This window comes from Carettochelys insculpta, chromosome 19, assembly GCF_033958435.1.
Source record: "Carettochelys insculpta isolate YL-2023 chromosome 19, ASM3395843v1, whole genome shotgun sequence".
NCBI classification, from domain to species: domain Eukaryota; kingdom Metazoa; phylum Chordata; order Testudines; family Carettochelyidae; genus Carettochelys; species Carettochelys insculpta.
The window spans coordinates 15,913,548-15,936,411 of NC_134155.1; the positions used below are offsets into that span (position 1 = coordinate 15,913,548).

At 49.1% G+C, this 22,864-nt stretch overlaps 1 protein-coding gene across 1 annotated transcript in view; it reads left to right on the forward strand.

The window, feature by feature from the left end:
• LOC142023311 (protein spinster homolog 3-like) overlaps positions 1-22,864 on the forward strand; it is a 98,923-nt gene that overhangs the window by 71,718 nt on the left and 4,341 nt on the right. The window contains exons 10-11 of the mRNA XM_075014125.1: positions 4,922-4,987; positions 22,175-22,273. Of these exons, the coding sequence (XP_074870226.1) occupies positions 4,922-4,987; positions 22,175-22,273 (165 nt within the window). The remainder of the gene's footprint in view (positions 1-4,921; positions 4,988-22,174; positions 22,274-22,864) is intronic.

Below are 22,864 nucleotides of genomic sequence, written 5' to 3' on the forward strand. Positions count from 1 at the left end.
TTCTGTTCTCTCACAGAACACTTAAAGATTATGGTGTGCTAGGCCAGGACAATAAACAGAGTTCCTGTTCAGAAGAATTTAGTCAGCAAGTTGGGAGCCCCAAATCACTGGCTGCTTTTCTTAGACCTGTAGAGAAGTAACCAGAAGTGTAAATAGCCTAAATCCTGCTCTCAGCAAAGAAGAATGCAGAAACAAGCCAATAGATATCAGTAGCTACAGGAATTCCCTGTAAGGATAAACTGAATGCAAGCCTTATTTTAGCAATAATCCATTAACAATTATGAATAGACTCCAAGCCCTCTCCAATGGCTCTAGATCTGCCATTACCAAAATTAACATAATAGGATCCATGTAAAGTTAATTACAGTAGTCAACACTTCACTGCAAAAAGGATCTTTTCTCAGTGCATTCTCTGCTAAAAATAGCTTTTGTTGCAGTGCATTTATTAATTTGAAGAAAATCGTGGAACATTATTTGTGTAGTGTATGTTACAAGGTACACAACTGACTTATAGCAGTGCATTCTTGAATGTCATTTCATGTTTAAATATCACAGTAAAGCATTTAGCTTACTTCATAGGTGCTATATAACACTACAAATACCTCATGCACAGTAATAATCCTAACAAAATAATAACCCTGTTACTGTGGAATCGTCTAACCATTCCAACTTAACTAATTGCTGTCTCCTAGTACTATATCTAAGGTCTCAGTTGACTTTGTGATCTGAACAGTGCAGTAGGTGCGCTTTCCCTGTTGCATTGGGAAGCATTTCAAGCCCATGGGTATACAATTATACTTATTAACAGATGAAAACTGACTTGCCACAAAATAAACAAGATTGTCTGTAGCTGTGATGGAGTTGTACCCCTTATTAATTGAGAGTGGTGATTTGAGAGGTCTGAGGTTGCACTGAGGTCTGGCAGAAATAGCAGAGTGCACATAAATAATGCATTGTGTGCAGCTTCTTTGTGTGAATAAAGTACTCCCAGGATCTGTTTGCCTGAACCAGGAAGAAGAAACACGCACACACAATCTCTCTATACTCCTGTGTGCAGCTGGACAGTGAGTATACCTCGGATGTAGCATGCTGCATTTATACCACTGATGGGAAAATAAAATTGGTGCTAGTTCAAGAGCAGATAACAACTGCAGTACATAATATGAATCTGTAGCTTTAAGTATTGCTACAGACAGATCTTGAAACCGCAAAGCTGGTTGAAGTAAATTTTCCACTCTGAGCTAAAACTGTCATCTTTATGAGAGGGGAAGTAAGGGACTTGTCTAGCACATGATCAGTAAGACAACTGTCTAGGGAAAATTAATGAGAGCAGGGTAGTTTGCATTGAGGCAGGGTAGGGTTAGTATTCTCCAGTGGTTCACAAGATGTGAGGATATTTGTGGTTATCGACAGGTGAACTGGCACATTTGTATTCTTGTCTAATCACAATATACTCAAGCACAGGGGCGGGAGGGCGGAAGGAGTGAGGTGGTGGTGGTGGTGGTGGTAAAGCAACATACTATCTTTAGTCTTTAAATTCCTAACATCACCAAACATAGTATGGGCATGTGTCAGGAGGAGTCTTCCACTCAGCACAGTCTCTGAGCTCTCCCATTCATCCCTATTTCTGCCTTATTCAGCTCATTAGTCCAATCATTGCCCTCCAAGTGTCAAAAATCTCCCATAACAGGTTAACTGCTTCCATTTAAGCCTGTAATCTTCTTTGTAGTCCCATTACCTAAGTGACTAGAGTGCTGCGGTTAGCATTTTGCCCCAGTGAGGCCCAGTCAACCTCCCACTGAAGTAAAAGGAAAGTCTCCTGTTGACATCAGGGTCATTTGGGCTATGGACATAAGTGCAGGTGTTGATACATTCTGAGCCAGGGATATCAGCATTGGTCACTGTTGTGGCTGTGTCTACGCTAGCAAGTTCTTTCGAAAGGGTGGGGGCTCCAGACTAGTGAAAAGGTTCGGAAACAAGGATCTAGACTGTAAGTTCTGCAAGCAAATCCCAAGCCTCACATTTCTAGCCTCTAGAGTGATAATTGTGCCTCACAACTTCTATAAAAGAACCTTTTGATGGATGTCATTCCCCAGAATCATATCACAACTGGTCTTCCAAGGGAGTAGGCCAGTACAGAGGTCCATGAACTAAGGGGGGAGGGAAGCTTGCCACAGCATCTTCCTGCATGTATAGCCCATGCGTTAAGTGTAAGTTGATCCATAACTGTTAAAAAATTAGAATAAAACCAAAGTCCCATATTTGTAAATAAGCCATCAGTCCAGTGACAACAGACAAAATTAACTCCTCACATAATCACCTGCTTTAACCACTGGACTTTAATTTCATGTAGAAACTAATCTAGGCTCAACTACAAGTCTTGGAAAGTCATATTTTCCTTTCAGTTATTACTGTAGATAGCGACAAATCATATGGTGCTAATGATGGAAAAACATCAGGACCTGGAATCGTGAGCTCACTGGGTATGATATGAAGACAGGCTCTGATATTTCAGTTCAAGGTCACACATCCTTCTGGTACCTGCCATTTCAATGCCACTTTGTTTCAAGAGTTCCCACACTAGAACAAATGCTGGGTATACCTCACTAGTACCGGCTCCCAGTGATGGGATATCAAAGCTACCTTTTAGCAAACTCCTAGCTGCCAGTGTAATGTCGTGGGGATTAATGTGAAATGGGTTATGTTAAAAGTTCCTGATCAGCATCAAGGAGCCATTTTGTTATGTTGTGATAACCTATTTCTGTAGTGAAATGATAATGTACTTCAGTGGTCATAGCTCAATCCCCATCTCCATCCCAAACCCTCACCCCACATAGCCCCTTCCCATCCGGTTCCACCCCTCCCCTTAGTGCACCCCATCCTTGCTCCTCCCCTGTGCTCATGAGTGCTTCCTGCACACAGTGAAGCTGCTGATCATAGATGCCCCTAGTGGGAGGAGAGGAGCTGGCTGCCTATGGGTGTTAAGTAGTGTTCCCTCTAACTTCTTCCATTCATGGGCATAATACATTTTGTAATGTGCACCAAGGCTTGTATGGCTGTGCACCACCAATAGAAACACATGATACCCATTGTGGGTGAATCTGGGTGCTCTGCTAATGAGCTTGTGGCACCTGAATCTCTCTTGGCAGTCACCCAAGCTTTCAGCTTACAGGGAACGCTGGTGCTAAGCATCCACTATTTTTTCCCCCAGGGATTCCCCAAGGCCTATGTCAATGGTTCTCAGCCAGAGGTACACATATGCAGGGGCAACTGATAAGAAGTGACCTGAGGCCACCTGACCACACCCTGGGGAAGGGCCAGGACAACTCCTCTCAATCTCTGCTCTGCCCTCTCTTGCCTCTTTCCCCAGTGGAACAATGGGGCTGTAAGACTGGCACCAGCATCGGGGGTCCAGTGCCGTAGCCCTCACTGGTATCGGGGGGAAGCAGAGCTTGCTCTGCTTCTCCAGCTGTATCACTCCATTTCCCCTGTTGAGTGCGGGGGTGTTCATGCCCCTCCCCCAACTCCGAGTGACATGGCCAGAGGAGCAGAGTGAGCAGGAACCATGTTGCTACACTTTTCCCCACAGCTGCTCTTGACTGCAGGGGGGCCAGAATCCTGCTGTGGTCTCCAAGTCCCCCTGCTAGTTATCCCATCAGCAGCTGGCTGGCCCTTGACCCCTGCCACCCACAGTATTGGGGCACCACATGCCCCCCCATACATCATGCTTGCACATATCCTTGGGTGTGCACTGAGGTCTTCTGGGAATACATAGCTCATGTAGATATATGCCTACTTTTCTAACAAGCAATATGAAAAGCACTAGCAAAATCAGTATGAACTAAAATTTCATGCGATTACTTGTTTACACTGCTCTGTATACTGCACACTGTAATATAAGTACAACGTTTTTATCCAAATTGATTTGTTTTATAATTATACAATAAAAATAGAAAGTAAGTAGTTTTTCGGTAATAGTGTGGTGGGACACTTGATTTTTGTAAGCACATAGTTTTTAAGTAAGGTGAAACTTGAGGTATGCGAAACAAATCAGACTCCTGCAAAGGGCACAGAAGTCTAGAAAGGTTGAACACCACTGGTTTAGCTTAATGTACATAGTTTATAACTGTGCTCACTGTCACTGAGGTCAGATGCTGCTTCTGAAATTGCTCAGAATTGATATTTTATTACAGGTTAATTTTTAATCGTGTGGTGCTTCTGCTAGAAGCAACTTGGTCCACACAACCTGATTTAAACCTGTATCTAGGCGCTGCAAGGAGAGGGTTATAACTTTCCAAGACTGCAGATGTAAGATTTATTAGGACCCAGGCATGTTAGGAAGTGTGGCATGGCCCATATGGGATGAAATTGGGAATTCCTACAGGACATCATAAGAGGGATATGATTCAAGGAGTCTGGGCTGGCTGTGTCTAAGAACCAGTCCCACCCTCCCTCTTGGGAAGAGCCTTGAAATTGGGTACTTGAACTATTGCACGTGTGGAGCTCATTTGAAAACTCATCTAACTGGGGATCTGCCACCATACTATTGCTTTGCTTTATTTTATTGTTGTTGGGCTTTTTTACTATACTTGGAAATGCTTTCTCCCATTTCCTGCCCTTTCTGTTTGGGGTGTGTGAGTGGGGACTCCTGTCCCTGACTTTGCCACTGACAAGGCGTGATATTGGGCAAGTTACTGTATCTTCATTTCTCCATCTTTAAAATGAAGACTGTTCGTATGTATCTCAGGTGGTGGTAAGATGCTTAGTTAAGGCTTGTGAATAGATTTTCTTTTACAGCACCTCTTATTACTGTAGCAAAGTGTAATTACACTTCAGTGAAATCACCTAGCCACTTTATGGCACAGAAGATCCATCAGTCACATGCAAAGCTGCTATGTTTTGTTTTTTGTGCTTTTTTCAGATTTTTATTGCCCTTGGGGAATTTCTATTATCCTTAAACTGGGCCATTGTGGCTGACATACTACTGGTAAGTTGAAGTTCATTCTTCCTGCAGTTGTATGGTTTGTGTTGATTATTTTAATTCTGTTCTCAAATCTGTGTACTCAAAGCACCTGCTTCTTCTAATAAGCCTTTTGATTTCTCCTAAGAATATCATTATTGGTACCCCATTAACACTAAAAGTTGGCTTGCACCAGGAAGAGATGCTACTTCACTGTCCATGTTCAAATGTTTTATGTTTGTGCTGAAATGGCTTTGAATAAGAGATCTAAATGGGGCAAACTCAACATCTTTAAATCACTGTTTCCAAAGAAACTTGCCTATTAGGAAAGTCTGATGAAATATGCATTGTTACTCTCCTGAGTTTGCAGTGTCACTCCTGGAACCCCCAATAGTCTGGTGAACTTCACTGCTTTCCTAACACATCGGCAATGTGGCACTGTTTATTAATTTGATTTGTAAATGCTGAAAGCTGTGTGCAGTGTTTTGGGGCCCAGAGGAGTTTGCTGATAATTGACAGCATGGTGAAATGAGATCGAGTAAGTTGTTTTGTAATTTTAACATCAGATACTTAACATTTTCAAGCTACTAAGCTCCCTGGAAAGGGAAAAAGTAATCCAAGTGTGAATACCAGTGTTTCAGATGGACATTATGCTGTCGTTTGTGGTCTCTACTGAAGGTGACAGTAAATGAAAGGGCATGCTGAGTGACAATAACTTCACTTGGAACATGAACTTGAAAGCCCTTTACAACCATGGCTTTGCTGCCATGCTGCTGCTGTGTGGAGATCCTAGGTTAGGCACAACATTGGGATTGGAGCATCATTTTTGTAGCGAATTTAGAGTGTACATGATATTGGAACAGTAGCTGTGGTCGTGAGAGTAAAGATTGCTCTCTAGTCAAGTGGGACTAATAATGCACTTTCGTTATCCCTCATGCTATCAGTGTCACAATGGATACCTGTCCCATCAACTCTTGCCTTCAGGTGACTTCTTCAATCAATTCAATCAGTCAGTCCTCACTTTCTCTTCCTATTCAGTAACAACTTGTCACTGCTGAAATTCCCCCTCAATACTGAAGTCTTTTCTTTAGCAAGGCCTGTTTGCTAACATTGCCACTCTGTAGAGGAGTTCTCATTCACAATCAGTGCACTGTCGCACCTTACTACAGGCTAAAATTCTATGGCCTAGTCTGGGGTGGCCAATCCACGGCTCTCAAGTCGCATGCAGCTCTTTGCCTAATGAAGTGCGGCTCCTGCTTGGAGCCACGCATCTGCGCTGCCCACTGCTGCTCTGCACATGTGCCCCAATGCTTGGAGGGAGAAGTGCATGGTGGCAGCAGGAGCTCTGGTGAGTGAGTCCCAGGCACTGGGTTAGAGCAGGAGAAGGGGAGACCTGAGAGTGCCTGGCTGTGGAGGGAGGGTAATCGGATTAGAGCAGGGGGCTGGGAGTGCCTGGCTCTGGAGGAGCCATCTATCTGTCTATCTATCTATCTATAAAATAAATATATAATACTTGGCTCTTTGCACTCTATCTACAGTTATTTTTGCTCTTAGTCTTTAGCTGGTTGGCTACCCTTGGCCTAGTCCATTATGCAGTGGGTCAAACCAGAAAGCTAGTTTAAAAGCTCAGAAGACCAAGCAAGTTACACTTGCTGTACTTTTTGCCATGGCAGAAGGTGACTCTATATCAGTCAGTTCCAAGCCTTTTAATTTTCCCACTTGCCAGTGCAGAGTGCTGCCGTCATTTGATTAGTGACTAACGATCCAGTGGGGCAAGGGCAGCAAGCATATTCTGAGTATGCTTTGTGTTGTAATTCTAAATTTTAAAACTTCAGTAATTTGTCATTTTCTTGGTTACACTAATCTGCACTTAGTTTGCATGTTGTGTCTTTGCTCACTCCAAGGCACTATAACTTTGGAATTGTATTCCATTACATTGAAAAGCCAAATGGGTTAAGTGTACCAATGCTATCTTTTTGGCTGCGGAGTGACACAGTAAGCATTTAATCTTAAGGGGTTATATATATGTGTAGTCATTTATGTGGTTCAGACAATTGCTCTTAACATGGGTGGGATTTGGGAACAGCTGTTCTTATTTTGCCATGACAGTGGCTTTTTTTTTTCTCCCCACATGATGTTCCTATCCAGAAAATATCTCTAGGCTTTATTCATTCTGAAACCTGTGGAGCTGCAGACAAAGGAAGATGCTGGCTGAATGATAAGACTCCAGTTCTTTTGTGGCTATTGAATCAAGGTGCATTGAATGTAGCAGCCTCTGTGCCCCCAAACCCCAGCACTAAACACGAAGAAAACTAATGCACAACCAAAGCCATAATAACTTATGTGGCTGGAGAGGTGCCAGGCTCCCTTGTGACTCTCTTTTAGCACTACAAGAAGGTGTAGGTGGGGTCTTCATGTGTATGAGTCCCATTACCAAAATGAACAATCAAGACAATGGTTCTGAGCAAAGAAGGCAAGCCAGGGAAGATCACAGTTACTTGTGGGGTATCATTGTATGCACAGAAGGGCTTTGGTAGCTCAGGGTGAAGAAGTTGCTTTGGGCTAGGACTGGGTCAGCTTGTCTGGTTTGGGAATGGCTCTTAAGGTGTCTGGGTATGTGTGTGTGTCACAGTTGGGAGTGTGAATGACAGCTCCCTTGTCAATGTACTGTTTGTACAGCCAGTGCCAAAGCCCATGCTGCAGCTTGCCCACTTGTATATTTAGTGAACTAGCTCATGTACATCTACTTAATTGCCATTCCCTTGTTGCAGTGTACATGCATGGCCAGTCTGTTAGTGCCATCTGCTTGGCTAGTTGGCAACTCCTTCATGTAGCCAATTAGCTAGAGGCTGTTCCTGTAAAATTATCAGGGTGAGCAGGACAGGTCATGTTAATTAAAACATTTGTTTAGGGGCACCATGCCTGTCTGACAAGAATCCTGACTGGTTTTCCAAGCAGATGACTTTCAGGAGGTCATTGGAATTAGTGAGAATGAGTGGGTGTGTAGAACATTTCCTTTGAAAAGCAAGACATGGTTTATTCTGTTCCTGACAAACGCCATATTGCATCATATGCTGCTCGGGGTAAGAGTGCTCCACTCAGTTCTCATTTCATTAGCCAACATCATGTCCAGTCAGGATCTAACAGAATGAATTGCACAGTTGTACAGTAAACCCTCAAGTTACACGGGGTTGTGTTCTTGAAACCCCATGTAACTCGAATTTTGATGTAAGTCGTGGGGGAGAGGGAACCAGACAGCAGCCTGGTTCCCAGCTCCCCTGGGCTTGGAGGAGTTGGGAAACAGACTAGCTTACCAGGGCTGGTCAGTTTCCTGTCTCTCAGAGTGGTGGGGAGCTGGGAACCAGGGGGCAGCCTGGTTCCTGTCTCCCTGCTGTTTGTGGGACCCAGGAAACTGACCAATTCATGGCTGTTCAGTTTCCCTGTTCTGCCAGCACACCACAGCCAGGAACCAGGCTGCTGCTTGGTTCCCAGCTCCCCTCAACTTGCAGGACTGGGAAACTGACCAGCTTGCCAGGGCTGTTCAGTTTCCTGGCTGCTTCTCCTTGTCTTCTTCCAGTGGTGCAGCTGTCAGCCTTACAGCCATGCCACAGTGGGTGGCGGGGGGCAGGGCACAGGCTTTTAACTTGCCTAGTTGCCTGCATCTGGGGGCAGCTAGGCAAGCTAAAAGCCCCTCCCCTCCAGCTGTGGAGCTGTCAGTCTTACCTGCTAGCTAGATACCAAATGGGGGATCTATACAGAAAACCCAAATACAACAAGGATTGGTATGGCAGCATTTCACTGATGGATGAAGTGATCCCTTTTTCAGGGGCTCTGGGGTCTCTTTATATGGAAGGGGAGGTATGGAAAGACAAAAAGCATGTTAATAAACTTGCTGTGCAAGTCAAACAAGAAAGCAGCTCATTTTCTAAGATTTTGTTGCCTTGCTTACTGAACTCCTTGTTACACAGACAAGAAACAAATACTTCTTTTCTCATAGTGGTTAATGCAGGCACCTAAGGTTTAGAAAGAAAAACAGTAACCATCACATTCAATACTTCATAAGATGCCCTAAGAAGAACAGTTTCTATATTTATGAGAAGAATATTAATAATTAACAAGGCAGCGCTGTGTCTTGGGTTTTGTTTAATCAATGATGCACATGAGCCTTTAACAGAAGAAACTGTCCTTCCACAGAGCATGGAGAAAGAAATAACGTTACATAGCCTCTCTCCATTCACATCTGGAGATGAGCCTCAGTTGTGAAGTTCTGAGCAGTTCCTAACCTTGTGGGATGTTTGGATCTGGAGCTTTGTTGCCTCTTTTTGTTGTAAAGGTTGCCCAAATCAAGGGGTGGATTTTCAGAACCTTGTGTAAGAGGAAAGGGGTAAACATATTAGTCCCTTAAACATCTGTTAGTGGGTAATGATGCATAGGCACTGAATGGTGTCTTGGAAGAGAATTTTGTCTGCCTCTCTTCGTAACAATGCTTCATCCCAGTAGCATGTCTTTGAGAGGGAAGAGAATGCCAATTAAGTGACATTTAGTGGGTTAGGCAGCCAGTAGAAACTGAAAAAATAAATTTCACATGTTGGAAACTAAGCCTTATAAGTGAATAGAGTGAGTTGGCTACTGGACAACCAGTTCATTTGATTTTGAAGCTTCAGATTCTTCTAGCAATGGGCTATCTCAAACTTCAAAGGTTGGAGAGGACTCCAAAACCAGAACGATCTATTTGAAATGTAGGAGCTCAAGGACTGACTAGTAATGCAGTTGTATTGTTGTATTGTCGATCCTCATTCACCCTGAAGGTCTCTATTCTTTAGTGAAAGCTCCTATTGATGCTCTAATGCCAGAACTTCTCCATTCTGGGCTGATGTTAGCTTTGCTGAAATTAGTAGGTTGTGATTCTTCAAGGCGTCTGAGTCTAACTTTCTAATTGGTTCAGTTCAGACTCCTGTGGCTGTAACCTGTTTCTGACTTCACTGAAGTTGAGGCAAAATGTGGTCAAACTCAGCTTTTTTTTTCTTTGTTTTTTTAAATGGGTAACTGAGCTGGTAGCAGTAACCAGGTCAGCCACTAGGGAGAAACTGCATAATAATTAGTATGTTATAGTCTCACTGGGGACACTTATCCAAGTGTGGGGTCCATAGGAGTCAAATCCACTTAAGAGGCTTGACTTCTAACCACTTCCCCCTCCACTGGGGGCTCAATCGCAGTGTCTACCAGGCAGCCTATAAAACACACCAAACTCCATGTTAGGGTCCCTCATTACCTTGTGGGTTTGGGATTGAACCTGAGACCAAGCAAGATTGTATGTGTAGGGTCTACTGTGAAAGTTTGGAACAGATACTGCTGATGCTAGGGCACCATCTGGGACAGGAGCCTTAGGTGAAGGTAGGGTTTGATGTGTCTGTTTCTCCTCAGCAAACATCTTTCAGACTTGCTGGGATAAGAGTTTAATGCAGCAGTTATACTTCTTCGAGTGGTCCCCGTGGGTGCTCCACAATAGGTGTTGGGCTCGCCCAGCACCGCAGATCAGAATTCTTCTAGCAGTTTCTATTGGATCGTGCATGCGCCGATGCACGCCACTCCCTTGCGCACCCCCGGCCATGTGCATGATCCGGTCCCCGCCAGTTCCTTCTCAACCGCCATCGGCTGCAGACGGAATCCACTCCGGCTAAAGCCAGAGACAGAGAAGATAGTTGTTTTTACATGTAGTTTGTTTGTTTTTGTCACTATCAAAAAAAAAAAAAGAGAGAAAGAAAGAGAATATTAGACAGCAGAAAGAAGAGCAACAAAGGAGAGAGGGGCGGACAAGAAGGCTAGTTAAGCCGTCTGCTGCCCCGCAGGCCGGTGAATGTTATTTTGGGTTAGAAATCACTGATTAGTGGCTAAGTACCCTATTAACAGTAAAGACTCACCGTGAAGGCCTCCTCGGTGTTTAAGAAGTGTGAGTCATGCTGCGAGGCTATGCCGGCCTCCGATGGGCATAGCGAATGCATTCGCTGCCTGGGAGAGTCACACGTTACCCAGAAGTGTTCCCACTGCGCTAAGCTTACAGCCAGGGCAAGGAAAGACAGAGAGATGAGGCTCAAAATGAGCTTGTTTGATAAGGCTCTCCAGTCTGAACCGCCGGAGAAGCCTCACGCAGAAGGGCCCTCTGGGTTGCATAAAAGGAAGGCAGCCTCTTTGACCCCCTCGGTGCAGAAGAGGAGGAAACTCTCCCCGGCTCGATCCTTGCCGGTGGGCCCAGTGGGCAGGACGAGCAGAATGCAAAGCTCCCAGCCGCGAGCTCATGAAAGCAGCAGCGCAGCAGCTCACGTGGCAGAGGCTGAGCCTCCGATTACACAACAGGCGGCACGGAAGGCGCCACGAGCGCCAGCGAGGCAAGCGCTGGAATCGGCGGCGCCGACACATGCGGCACTGGCCCCCGCGGCGCCAACAGTGCAGGGGCACCTGGCACGGAACCTATTGGCGCTGGAGGAAGCTACCTGCGCGGCACTGCCGCTGACTGTGCTGAGCGCGGCGCCGACAACGGGACCGAGATCCCCGGCACGGGAAGGGGCAGCGCCCACGCCGCAGGGGAGGGGCAAGGCAAAAACAAAAACTCGGCACCGCAGCCCATCTCCAGGCAGGGCCGCACTGCCCTTATCTCTTAGCCCCCCCCGAGATACACACGCCGCACCGACGGGCTGTAACTCCACCGGCTTATTTAGGGCCTCCCTCTCCGTTCCTCCAACCAATTTCGCCGTGGCTTGGGCCACCTTCACCATTTCTGGGCATGGATCCCTTGAGTACTATCACAAACCAGCTTCACCACTATCTATGTCATTGTGGAGGTCCCGCTCTCCCAGACATAATGGGTACACTCCCCGATCGTGGTGCAGGTTTCCATCACTGGGCCCTTGCCCATCCTGCTATGGTCGTCCTCATCATGCTGAACACAGACACCGCAGGTCTAGATCGAAGGGCAGGTCCTCCCCTGCTACTAGTCAATACTCCCATGTACACTCTCGCCCTGGGATGGGAACACAGTTGTCTCAGGGGGAATTAGGTCCAGAATCCCGAGACTTTCCTTCACAGTCCTCCAGGGAGCAAGTATATCACAGAACTCGGGAGCCAGAGGATTTGAGGGAGGTGTACCCCAGTGGTTCCTCCTCATCCTCCCCAGATGAGGCCATGGCCCCCAGGGATGTTTCCCCCCCGGATGACCTTAAACAATTCCAGGAGCTGTTCAAAAGAGTAACTTTCACGCAGGACGTTCAAATAGCAGAGGTGCAGGAGAAGCATCATAAACTCCTGAAAAATTTGAGACCCCCGGCTTCATCTGAAATCACTATCCTGCTGGACGAAGCCATTATGGAGTCAGCCACTAACATATGGCAGACCCCAGCCTCTATTCCGCCTACAAGCAAGAGAGCAGATAAGAAGTACTTCATCCCAGCCAAGGGCATGGAGTTCCTCTTTAGTCACCTGCAGCCCAATTCTTTGGTGGTCGAATCGTCCCAGCAGAGGTCGAAGATGTCTCAGTACAAGTCGGGGGGGGTCGGATAAAGATGCTAAGAAGCTAGAGCTGTTTGGCAGGAAGGTATATTCCTCCTCTACCCTATTATTGAGAATGGCAAATTACGCGGCACATCTATCAAACCACAACACAGCGGCACATTCAACGGCTGCAGCAGTGGTAATGCGTAGGGAATCCTGGATCCAGACATCTGGTATCCCCAGGGAGCTGCAGGCGAAGATCGTGGATCTTCCCTTTGATAAGCAAAAGCTGTTTGTGGACTCAACCGACTCGGTCCTCCACTCCAGCAAAGACTCGAAGGCCACACTTAGGACCTTGGGTATTTATACTCCCCCATACAAGAAGAAGAAATTTTATCCTCAGCAAAGACGCTACGCTTACCAACCACAGCGTGCTCAATATCAACGAGGCTACGACCAAGGGCGCCATCAACAGCAGCAGCAATACAGGACTCCCAGGCGACATTCTCAACAAAGCCGTACACCCTTGGGGCAGGCCCAGAGACAGCAAGTTTGATGGGTATGTCAGGGGCTGCACTATCAACACCATCGCTCAATGCCACTCTCATCTCATGTTCCATCATCGCATCAAACCGTTCCACTCCCAATGGCAAAAGATCACCACAGACAAATGGGTGCTAGAAATTATAGCCACGGGTTACACAATCCCTTTCCAGTCACTTCCACCGACAAAGCCTCCCGCCAGGCCTCATCTCAGGGACGCTGCCCACGAGGCGAGGCTCAAGCAGGAGGTAGATCACCTCATGTTCATAGGGGCGGCAGAAAGAGTGCCGGAACAATTCCAAGGGAAAGGTTTTTATTCACGCTACTTCCTAACAGAAAAGAAAACAGGAGGCTGGAGGCCGATCTTGGATCTACGGGGCCTCAACCGTTACTTGCGCAAGCAACGCTTTCGGATGATCACAGTTGCCTCCATACTTACGGCACTGGACGATGGAGACTGGTTTGTAGCCCTCGACTTACAAGATGCTTACTTTCATATAACAATCCACCCGGCACACAGACACTTCCTCCGCTTCACGGTCGGCAGGGAACATTTCCAGTACAGGGTTCGTCCATTCGGCCTATCCTCGGCACCCAGAGTCTTTACCAAAACCCTGGCAGTGGTAGCAGCCTACCTGCACAGACGGGGGGTATTTATTATCCCATATCTGGATGACTGTCTGCTGAAAGGGGCTTCAAAGGCAGAGGTCTTACGCATGATACGCATCACCGCGAACACGTTTACTTCGCTAGGCCTAGTTATCAACCTTGCAAAGTCAAAGACCGAACCCACACAAGATATAGAGTTCACAGGGGCACGCATAAACTCTTTCACAGCAACAATATACCTGCCCGATGCCCGCTTCTGCGCCATCAACTCCCTGGTGCAAGTCATGACGTACAGCCCCACAGTGCCGGTCCTAACGTGCCTGCAGCTGTTGGGGCACATGGCGGCAGCGACGTTTGTGGTACAGAATGCCGGGTTACACATGCGAAGCCTGCAGCATTGGCTGGCGAGTGTTTACAAACCGGCATCCCACACTGTCCACAGGGTAGTGTCGCCCACGACGGAGGTGTGCAGATCCCTAGCATGGTGGGAAAATCTCAAGAATCTGCTAGTGGGGGTGCCTTTTCACCAACCACAAATTTCTGTTTTTCTTACTACCAACGCCTCCCACATAGGATGGGGAGCGCACATTGGCAGCAAGGTGACGCAAGGGCTATGGTCCCCTGCGGAACAGACACTGCACATAAACATACTGGAGTTCAGAGCAGTGTTCAACGCGTGCAGACATTTTCGAGATTACCTGCATGGCAAAGTAGTCGGGATCAATACTGACAATACCTCCACTATGTTCTATATCAATCGACAAGGAGGGGCACTATCCCGTGCGTTATGTGTGGAAGCAGTCCGATTGTGGAACTGGTGTATTGCCAACAACATAACGTTGAAAGCCTCGTACTTGCCGGGCGCTCACAACGTGAAGGCAGATCAGCTGAGCAGGTGCTTTGCACTCATGCACGAATGGCAGATCCGCTCCAACCTGCTACGGCGCATATTTCGTACATGGGGGTTTCCCCAAGTCGATTTGTTTGCCACCCGGTACAACAAGTGTCCCCAGTACTGCTCCAGAGCCGGAATAGGGCGGGGGTCCCTGGGGGACGCATTCATGATTTCATGGAAGGGCCCTCTAGTCTACGCGTTTCCCCCCCCAATGCTTATCCACAAGGTTCTGCAGAAAGCCAGAAGGGAGAGAGCTCGCATGATACTTATAGTCCCAACTTGGGAATGGCAACAATGGTTTCCCTTGCTTCTGCACATGTCGGATCGTCCACCACTTCCCCTACCGGTGGCGCCAGACTTACTCATGGAGGCTCAGGGGTCCATAGTGCACCTGCACCCTCAGGGTCTGCGCCTACAAGCATGGTTAATCCATGGCTCAGCGCCTTAGAGAGCACGTGTACGGAGGGAGTACAACAAGTCCTAGAGTGTAGCCGAAGGACCTCCACCAGGAGGACTTATGAACAGAAATGGACTCGATTTACAGCCTGGTGTTCTGCCAAGCAGTTAGCTCCCCTTGACGTTCCTATAACCGTAATACTAGAATACCTATTGGACCTCAAACAAGACGGGCTTTCTCTATCCTCTCTAAAGGTCCACCTCGCTGCTATATCAGCTTTTCGGCATACAGAGGAAGGGCCCACTGTATTCGCCCACCCTATCGTCACAAGGTTCTTGAAGGGGCTGGTAAACCTTTACCCCCCTCGAAAACTGCTTCTGCCGTCGTGGAATTTGGACTTGGTGCTCAGCACGCTATCAGGACCACCCTTCGAACCATTAGCCACGGTACCCCTCCAACTCCTTACGATGAAAACAACCTTGGTCCTTGCAATTATGTCAGCCCGCAGGGTGAGCGAGCTCGCAGCAGTGATGGCAACACCGCCCTGCACAGTATTCTCAAAGGAGGCAGTAACCTTATGGTTACACCCACCCTTTGTTCCAAAAGTTTCCTCGGAGTTCCATCTTAACGAACCAATAGTTTTACCCTCGTTTTACCCAAACCTCACAGCTCCAGCAAGGAGGCGCGCCTACATCTCCTAGACGTGAGAAGGGCGTTGGCCTTCTACATAGACAGAACTAAGTCCTTCTGGAAAATGGACAGGCTCCTAGTGTCTCTCGCTCCCAGGTCAAAGGGGGAAGGCCTCTCTTCACAGAGAATTTCAAATCATATTGTGTCCTGTATAAAAATGTGTTACGAGCTTCGAAAGACCCCTTTGCTGGCCCTGCCTAGGGCTCACTCCACCAGGGCGGTGGCTGCATCAACAGCCTTCTTCAAAGGCATCGCGTTAAAAGACATCTGTAGAGTGGCAACCTGGTCATCCTACGACACCTTCACCAAGCATTATGCCCTACATCGGGTATTCGAGGAGGATACCCGTCTGTCGACAGCAGTCCTCTTGGGGGCAAGCTGCACATGAATCGATTACCCACCTCCTTACTTGGGTTACTGCTGGGTAGTCACCTATTGTGGAGCACCCACGGGGACCACTCGAAGAAGAAAGAGAGGTTACTCACCTGTTGTAACGATGGTTCTTCGAGATGTGTCCCCGTGGGTGCTCCAGCACCCGCCCATCCTCCCCGCTTCGGATCTCTGTCTGGTGTTTTTCAGGAGCATCCGAGGTGGTTGGTCAAGGAACTGGCGGGGACCGGATTGCGCACATGGCCGGGGGTGCGCAAGGGAGCGGCGCGCGTCGGCGCATGCACGATCCAATAGAAACTGCTAGAAGAATTCTGATCTGCGGCGCTGGGCGAGCCTGACACCTATTGTGGAGCACCCACGGGGACACATCTCGAAGAACCATCGTTACTACAGGTGAGTAACCTCTCTTTCCACTGGGCCAGGCACCAATATCTTTTCCTCCCTGGTTAGGAAAAAGGAAAGTACATCAATAGACAAAAGGATTGTCTTGTGGTTTAGGCACTGAACTCAAGACTCAGCTTGCTATATGTAAAAGGAGGTAATATCCTCACCTCATCCTTGTTTTGCCCACTTAGACTGTAATCTCTTTGTGACAGAGATCGTCATATCATGAGCATTTCTATATCAGGAAAATATATAGGGTGTGTCTACACATGCACAGTATTTCGAAAAGACCGGCCCTCTTTCGAAAGAGTGAAGGGAGCGTCTACACATACCATGCACTCTTTCGATGTGAAATCAAAGGAACACAGCCCAGACATCGAAAGCTGGACCCCAATCGGTCATGGGGAAAGTGCCACCCATCGAAAAACAGTATCAAAAGACGGCACATGTAGACGCGCCATGGTCCGCTCTTTTGAAAGAGGAGTGCTCCATGACAGCGTCCATTCCAAGCGCAGAGATGCCCTGTCCCACCAAGTGGAACTCTATGACCCGCGCGTCCGGCCACTCTGAAAGCCGCATGGACCCAGAAACCCCATGGCAGGAAGCTGAAACCAGGAAGCTGCGAAAGCACAAGCTCCAGGCAGCACGCCCTCTCAGCCGCACCCGACAACACAGACAGGCACATGGCCAGCGCCCGGCAGTCCCCCGAGCCCCAGGGTCCACCCTCAGAGCCCCCACAGGGCTCCCAGGGGTCTGTCCCCGAAAAAAAGAAAAGGGCCCCCTCCTGGATGGACCGTTAACTGAGAGACATCCCGGGCCTCTGGACGGAAGAGGAGGTCCTCTGGGAGATGGGGGTAAAGCAGAAGAACGCTGCTGTCTTTGACCGCCTTTCCCGGGGACTGACTAGCCAAGGCCATCCAGACCGGACCCCGGAGCAAGTTCGGAGCAAAGTTAAAGAGCTCCAGCAGGGCTATGCCCAGTCCGGGATGAGGCCGGGTGCTCAGGGGCAGGCCCCTCCACCTGCCCCTACTATAGGGCGTTCCATAGCATCCTGGGGCCCCAGGACAGCTCCCCACCAAAAGCGGTCTTGGACAGCTCGGCAGACCAGCCTGAGCCGGAGGAGCTGCAGGAGCCAGGACCAGCCAGCCCGAGCCAGGGGGCAGACACCACCCGGGACTGGTCCAGCGAGGAGGGCGACGTCGTCATCTACATCCCCTCATGGTCGTCCAGCTGGGCCACAGGGAGCCGGGCATCCCTGGAGATCCTCAAGGTCCCCCCCAGTAAGTGCACAGCGGGGCCAGCACACCTGCGAGCAGGGCAGGGGTGGCACCCCTGACAGTGGCCTGGGCACAGGCCCAGAGGCCCAGGGCCACACACCCCAGCCGGCCACAGCCCGGAACGTGCCCTCTGCACCTGCCAGCACCACCCAGCACCTGGACGCATGGGCAGTTCCAGGCACCCACTTGCCCAGTGAGACGCCCACAGGCCAGTCCACACCCAGGGATGGTTCCACCCAGGGGGGAAGCCCCTGTGCACTTGACACCACAGGGGTGCCATGTCCACCATGGCCAGGCCCTGGAAGGGTCAGGGGAGGTGGGGCCCTGGGGGGACAGGGTCCCGGGGGGAATGGGGATGAGGTCCTGCTTAGAGACTGACATGCTATCCATCACCCCTTGCAGGTGCAGCAAGTGAAGTTCCACACAGTCCATCGGCGTCGGTGGTCCCCAAGAGCCCCCCAGAGGCATCGGACAGGGGCCAGGCACCCTCAGCAGCCATGTTATGCAGCTGGAGGTCACAGTGGCACCCAGTGGATGACCCCGCCAACCTCCGCCGGGCGGAGCTTATGGAGCACCCGTTCTGGCTGGAGGAGTACGACCTGGTGTGGCAGAGGGAGGCCTGGGACAGGCTCATGTCCCATCTGAACACCATTCATGGGACTTTACAGGAGCACGTGGGCAATGTGGCCCGTTTCCTGGTCCTCCGCACCACCCCCCCAGCTGCCCAATCTCCTGAGCCCCCCGCAGGGCCCCCCCAGAAAGGTCCCACCCAGGGTTCCCTGCCCATGCCACACTCCCCACAGAGTCCTCCACCCCACCTCACACAGATGCCCTCCCTGCCGTCCCACCACACCTGTACCTTCCAGTGCTCCCCGTCCCGTCCTGGCCCTGCTATGGCACCCGCTCCCCGGGGGAAGGGGATCTCGGGGCCAGCGTGGCTCTCGGCCCACAACCCCCTTGCCCGAGTGACCCTTCCAGTTCTAGCCCCCTCCCCACCCACCTCCAAGTTCAGGCCCCTTGCCCCCTCTCCCAGTTCTAGCCCCTGCCCCATACCCCCCCCACACACGTTGTACATAGTTGTTGAACTTTTACACCGTAGTTTTTTACAGTTCATTATTGATAAAGGTTTATAATGTGCACCACTACCCGTGTCCCATGGTCCCATGGGGGGGAAGCACAAGCACGGTGGTGGTGGCGGTGCATGTGGTGGGGGGTGAATGTATGGGGGGAGGAGGAGGTGTGGGTATTGAGGTGCTCAGTGCGGCCCCGGGGCGAGACTTGCACGAAGGGCCTCCCAGATCTGGACACTGTTGCAGTTCGCCTGGCGGCTGGCGACAGCAGCCAGCTGTTCAAACCCCATGGTGGCCTCACCTGCCCACCCCTGGATGTAGACATCCCCCTGGGCCTCCACAATGTTGTGGAGGACGCAGCAGGCACCCACCACTTGTGGGACATTGCGCATCCCCACCTCGAGGCGGGCAAGAAGGCACTGCAACCGCCCCTTGAGGCGCCCAAAGGCCCGCTTGACCACGTGCTGGGCCTGGTTGAGGTGGGTGTTGAAGGCCTCCCTGCTGGGGTCAAGGTGGCCAGCATAGGGCCGCATCAGCCACAGCAGTAGTGGGTATGCCTCATCCGCAACTATGCATAGCGGCATGGTGGCATTCCATTTCCCGCTGGGGGATGAAGGTGCCGGCCTCCCTACGCCAGCACAGGCCAGAAGTGCAGAAGACCCTGGCATCGTGGGTTCGCCCTGACCAGCCCACGTAGATGTCCATGAACTGGCCTTTGTGGTCCACCAGGGTCTGGAGGACCACCGAGTGGTAGCCCTTCTGGTTGATATAGCAGCCGGCGCTGTGTGGTGGGGTGCGGATGGGGATGTGCATCCCATCCAGGGCACCAAAGCAGTTCAGGAACCCCAACGAAGAGAAACCCTCAACGATGGAGTCCAGATCCCTGACGCAGATGACCCGCTGCAGAAGCATGGCGTTCAGGGCACAGACAACCTGCAGGGAGGGAGGCTGTGCACTCTCGTGAGGGTGTGGCAGGGTGTTTCCAGTTGGCGACCCTCTCCTGCCCCACCCAGCCAGCGACCCCCCACTTCTAGCGCCCCTGGCCGGTGACCCCTGAGGGGTCCCTATGTCCATGGGCCCCCTTCCCCCTTCCTGTGGTGGGAGTGTGCCCTGGGCCCGGCTTACCTCCATGAGCACTGCTCTGACAGTGGCCTTGCGCACTCCGAACTAGTGACCCACTGAGCGGTAGGAGTCCGGGGTGGCCAGTTTCCACACTGCAATGGCGACTCGCTTCTCAAGGGGGAGCGCAGGCCTCATGGTGGTGTCCTGATGCCTCAATGCAGGTGCCAGCCAGTGACACAGTTCCTGGAAGGTGTCCTGGCTCATGCGAAAGTTCCGGAGCCAGGTGACATCATCCCATTGCCCCAGAACCAGTTGCTCCCACCAGTCTGTGCTGCTGGGGTGGCTCCACGGGTGCCAGGGTGCAAGGGGGTGGGGTGCAGGCTGGGTGTGCTCCATGTTTTCAGGGGGGCTGTTCTGTTTCCCAAGGAGGAGGGGAGTGGCTGCGGCAACTGTGCAGACAACGTGGGCAACAATGCCCACGATGTCTGCATCCAGTGCGAGGAGCAGGGTGTCGTTGGCCATGGTGCTGCTGCGCTGGGGTCCTGCGTTGCTCCTGGCAGCTCGGCAGGCCTTGGCTAGTGCAGGGCTGGGGAGGTAAAGGGGGGCCCTTTAAGGCAGCGGCTGTCTGCGGGCCCCAGAAGGGCTTGGTAGCCATGCAACCCCGTCCGCGGCATCTCCGCCTTCCTTCTTTCAAAAGAGCGCTCGTATATGTGTGGACACTCTCTTTCGAAATAATGGGATGGGGTCCTCAAAAGAGTGGATCGGAACTGCGATCTGCCTTTGCTGTGTGGTCGTGTTCTTTCGAAAGACGGTATATCGATTTCTGAATTTCGATTTTGCTCTTTTGATGGTGGGCTCTCGTGTAGATACAGCCATAGCGTGTTGACAGATCTTCAACATAACACTGAAGACAATTTTACTCTTGGCATCATCCATTATTGACTGACATGTTTCCAAAATACTATTTATCCTTATCCCCAGTAAGGATAAAATATCATCTAACATGCTGAAGACATGTTCATGCACAATCCCAGCATAGGCTTACATCTGTTGCCCAGTACCTCCTACAATGGAACCGTAATCTCATTTGGAAAGTTGTGGCACTACTCTAATACCACTATGTGTTTATCTGTGGGCCTCAGGTTGGCTTGGGCTTGACTGTAGTTGGTCTGAGGCTGTGTGTGCTATCTCTGGGCTGTGTTTATGAATGTGTATTTGTCTTCAAAGATCATACAGGTAAAAAGACTGGACTATAAAGGGTGGGACTAGGAGGTTCAGAGAACACTATATACTTTTTGTCTTAAAAGTGAACAGATGGCAGGTATTTGAAAGCAAAATTTTTGTTTTAGTATTCTGTAAATACATTTTCTGGCTGTCTGTAATAGTGTAAACATAGTGTCAGAACAGAATAGAGGCACAAACTATGTAGGATGCCACTGTGCCTTTTATGCCTAGTTCATCTCCCCCATTATCCAAAATCAGTGGTAATTACATCAGTGCTTTCCAATGTTATGGACACACAGGTATGTATGTCTTTCAAATGGTTATATAAAATATATGCAATTAAAGCAATCTCTGAGCAATATTATTAGATAGAATGGATTCTTTTGGGGATTAATAAAATGAAATAAATATAATTTGTCATCAGAGGTAGAATTGCCAGCATCTGACACCTTTTTCATAACCTGTATGAGGTTATGAGGTTTGAGGTCTATTCCTAGTGACTCGGAATGCATGAGCTTCTGTTTCAGCTGGCATCCTTACTAGTACTGGCAGAGATTCCAAACTGAATCTGCACTCACATATACCCTCAATCCAAGAGGCAGTTCTTCTAGGCTAGGCAAACTGAGAGTGGCATGTGAGTGAAATTCCATAGAAAACTGCAGAGCTAGTATCTGCTTACAGGCAAATCAATAAAACTGCCACAGTTATCGTTCAGCATTGTCTATACAATCTAACGTGACATGGCAGAATGGATCAGTACGAATGGCATAGAGAGACAAGATGAGTGGTCCTTTATTGGATCAGCTACTGTTAGTGAGAGAGACAAGCTTCTGAGCTGACACAAAGCTCTTCTCCAGGTCTGGGAAATGTACACAGCTGAAGACATGGGGAAGCTGTTTGCTAAGTGATGGAGCATTCAAGGTGAAATAGCCACATAAAAGCTGTCCAGTTGTCAGGGGTGGGGTGAGGTGAGAGTGAGGCAAGGGCAAAGGAAGGTAAAGCAATTAATGGAGTGACACATACTCTCCAATTCACCTTCATTCTTTTGAATATTTTTCACTGAATATTTTTTCAGAATCAATCATGGAAGTCTGTGGTGTGTGCTGTTACCCATAGCCAACATCTGTGCGGGTCATTCACTTAATTACTGAGTCATCAAATATTAATGATCCTTTTGTTTTGTTTCAGTATGTGGTGGTACCAAAGCGCCAGTCAACAGCTGTTGCCTTGCAGATTTCAGTGAGCCATTTGCTGGGAGATGCAGGCAGCCCGTACCTCATTGGAATTGTAAGTTCTGGGATTTTTTGACTGCTTCTCTGGAGCTTATCCATACCTTTTCTTAATACAGAATGTTTTGAAATTTCTGAAGAATAGGCTGTGATGGCTGGTCCCAGATTAGAAATGCATTGAATAATCTTTCTTGCAGTGTGGAGTTGGGATCCAGATGCAACTTCAACCAACCAACATATCATTAGTTCCACTATGTACAAAAGTGTCTGCAGGATTGAAACCTCACATTGATGTTAGCTATACTAGTTCAGAAGTAGTTGGAACAGTCTGATTATGGGAGTGTGTTTAAATCTACTTCAGAATGTTTAAATCCAAGTGAAAAGTTTTTCTGCCAGGTTAATGGACAAGTTAATATGAACTCATAAAATAGCATTTTGCACCTCAAAGTATAAAATACAGGTAAGTGAAATCTGTGGGGAACATCTTATTCTGCAAAATACATTCTGGAAACCTCAAATTATGCAACTCTTGAGGACTGCTGTTCAGGTTGAACTCTCTAGTCCGGTATTCTCTCATCTGGCAACATGCCTAATCCGGCATGATTTGAGTTAGCCAGATGACCACTTATCATGGATGTGGCCAAGTTTC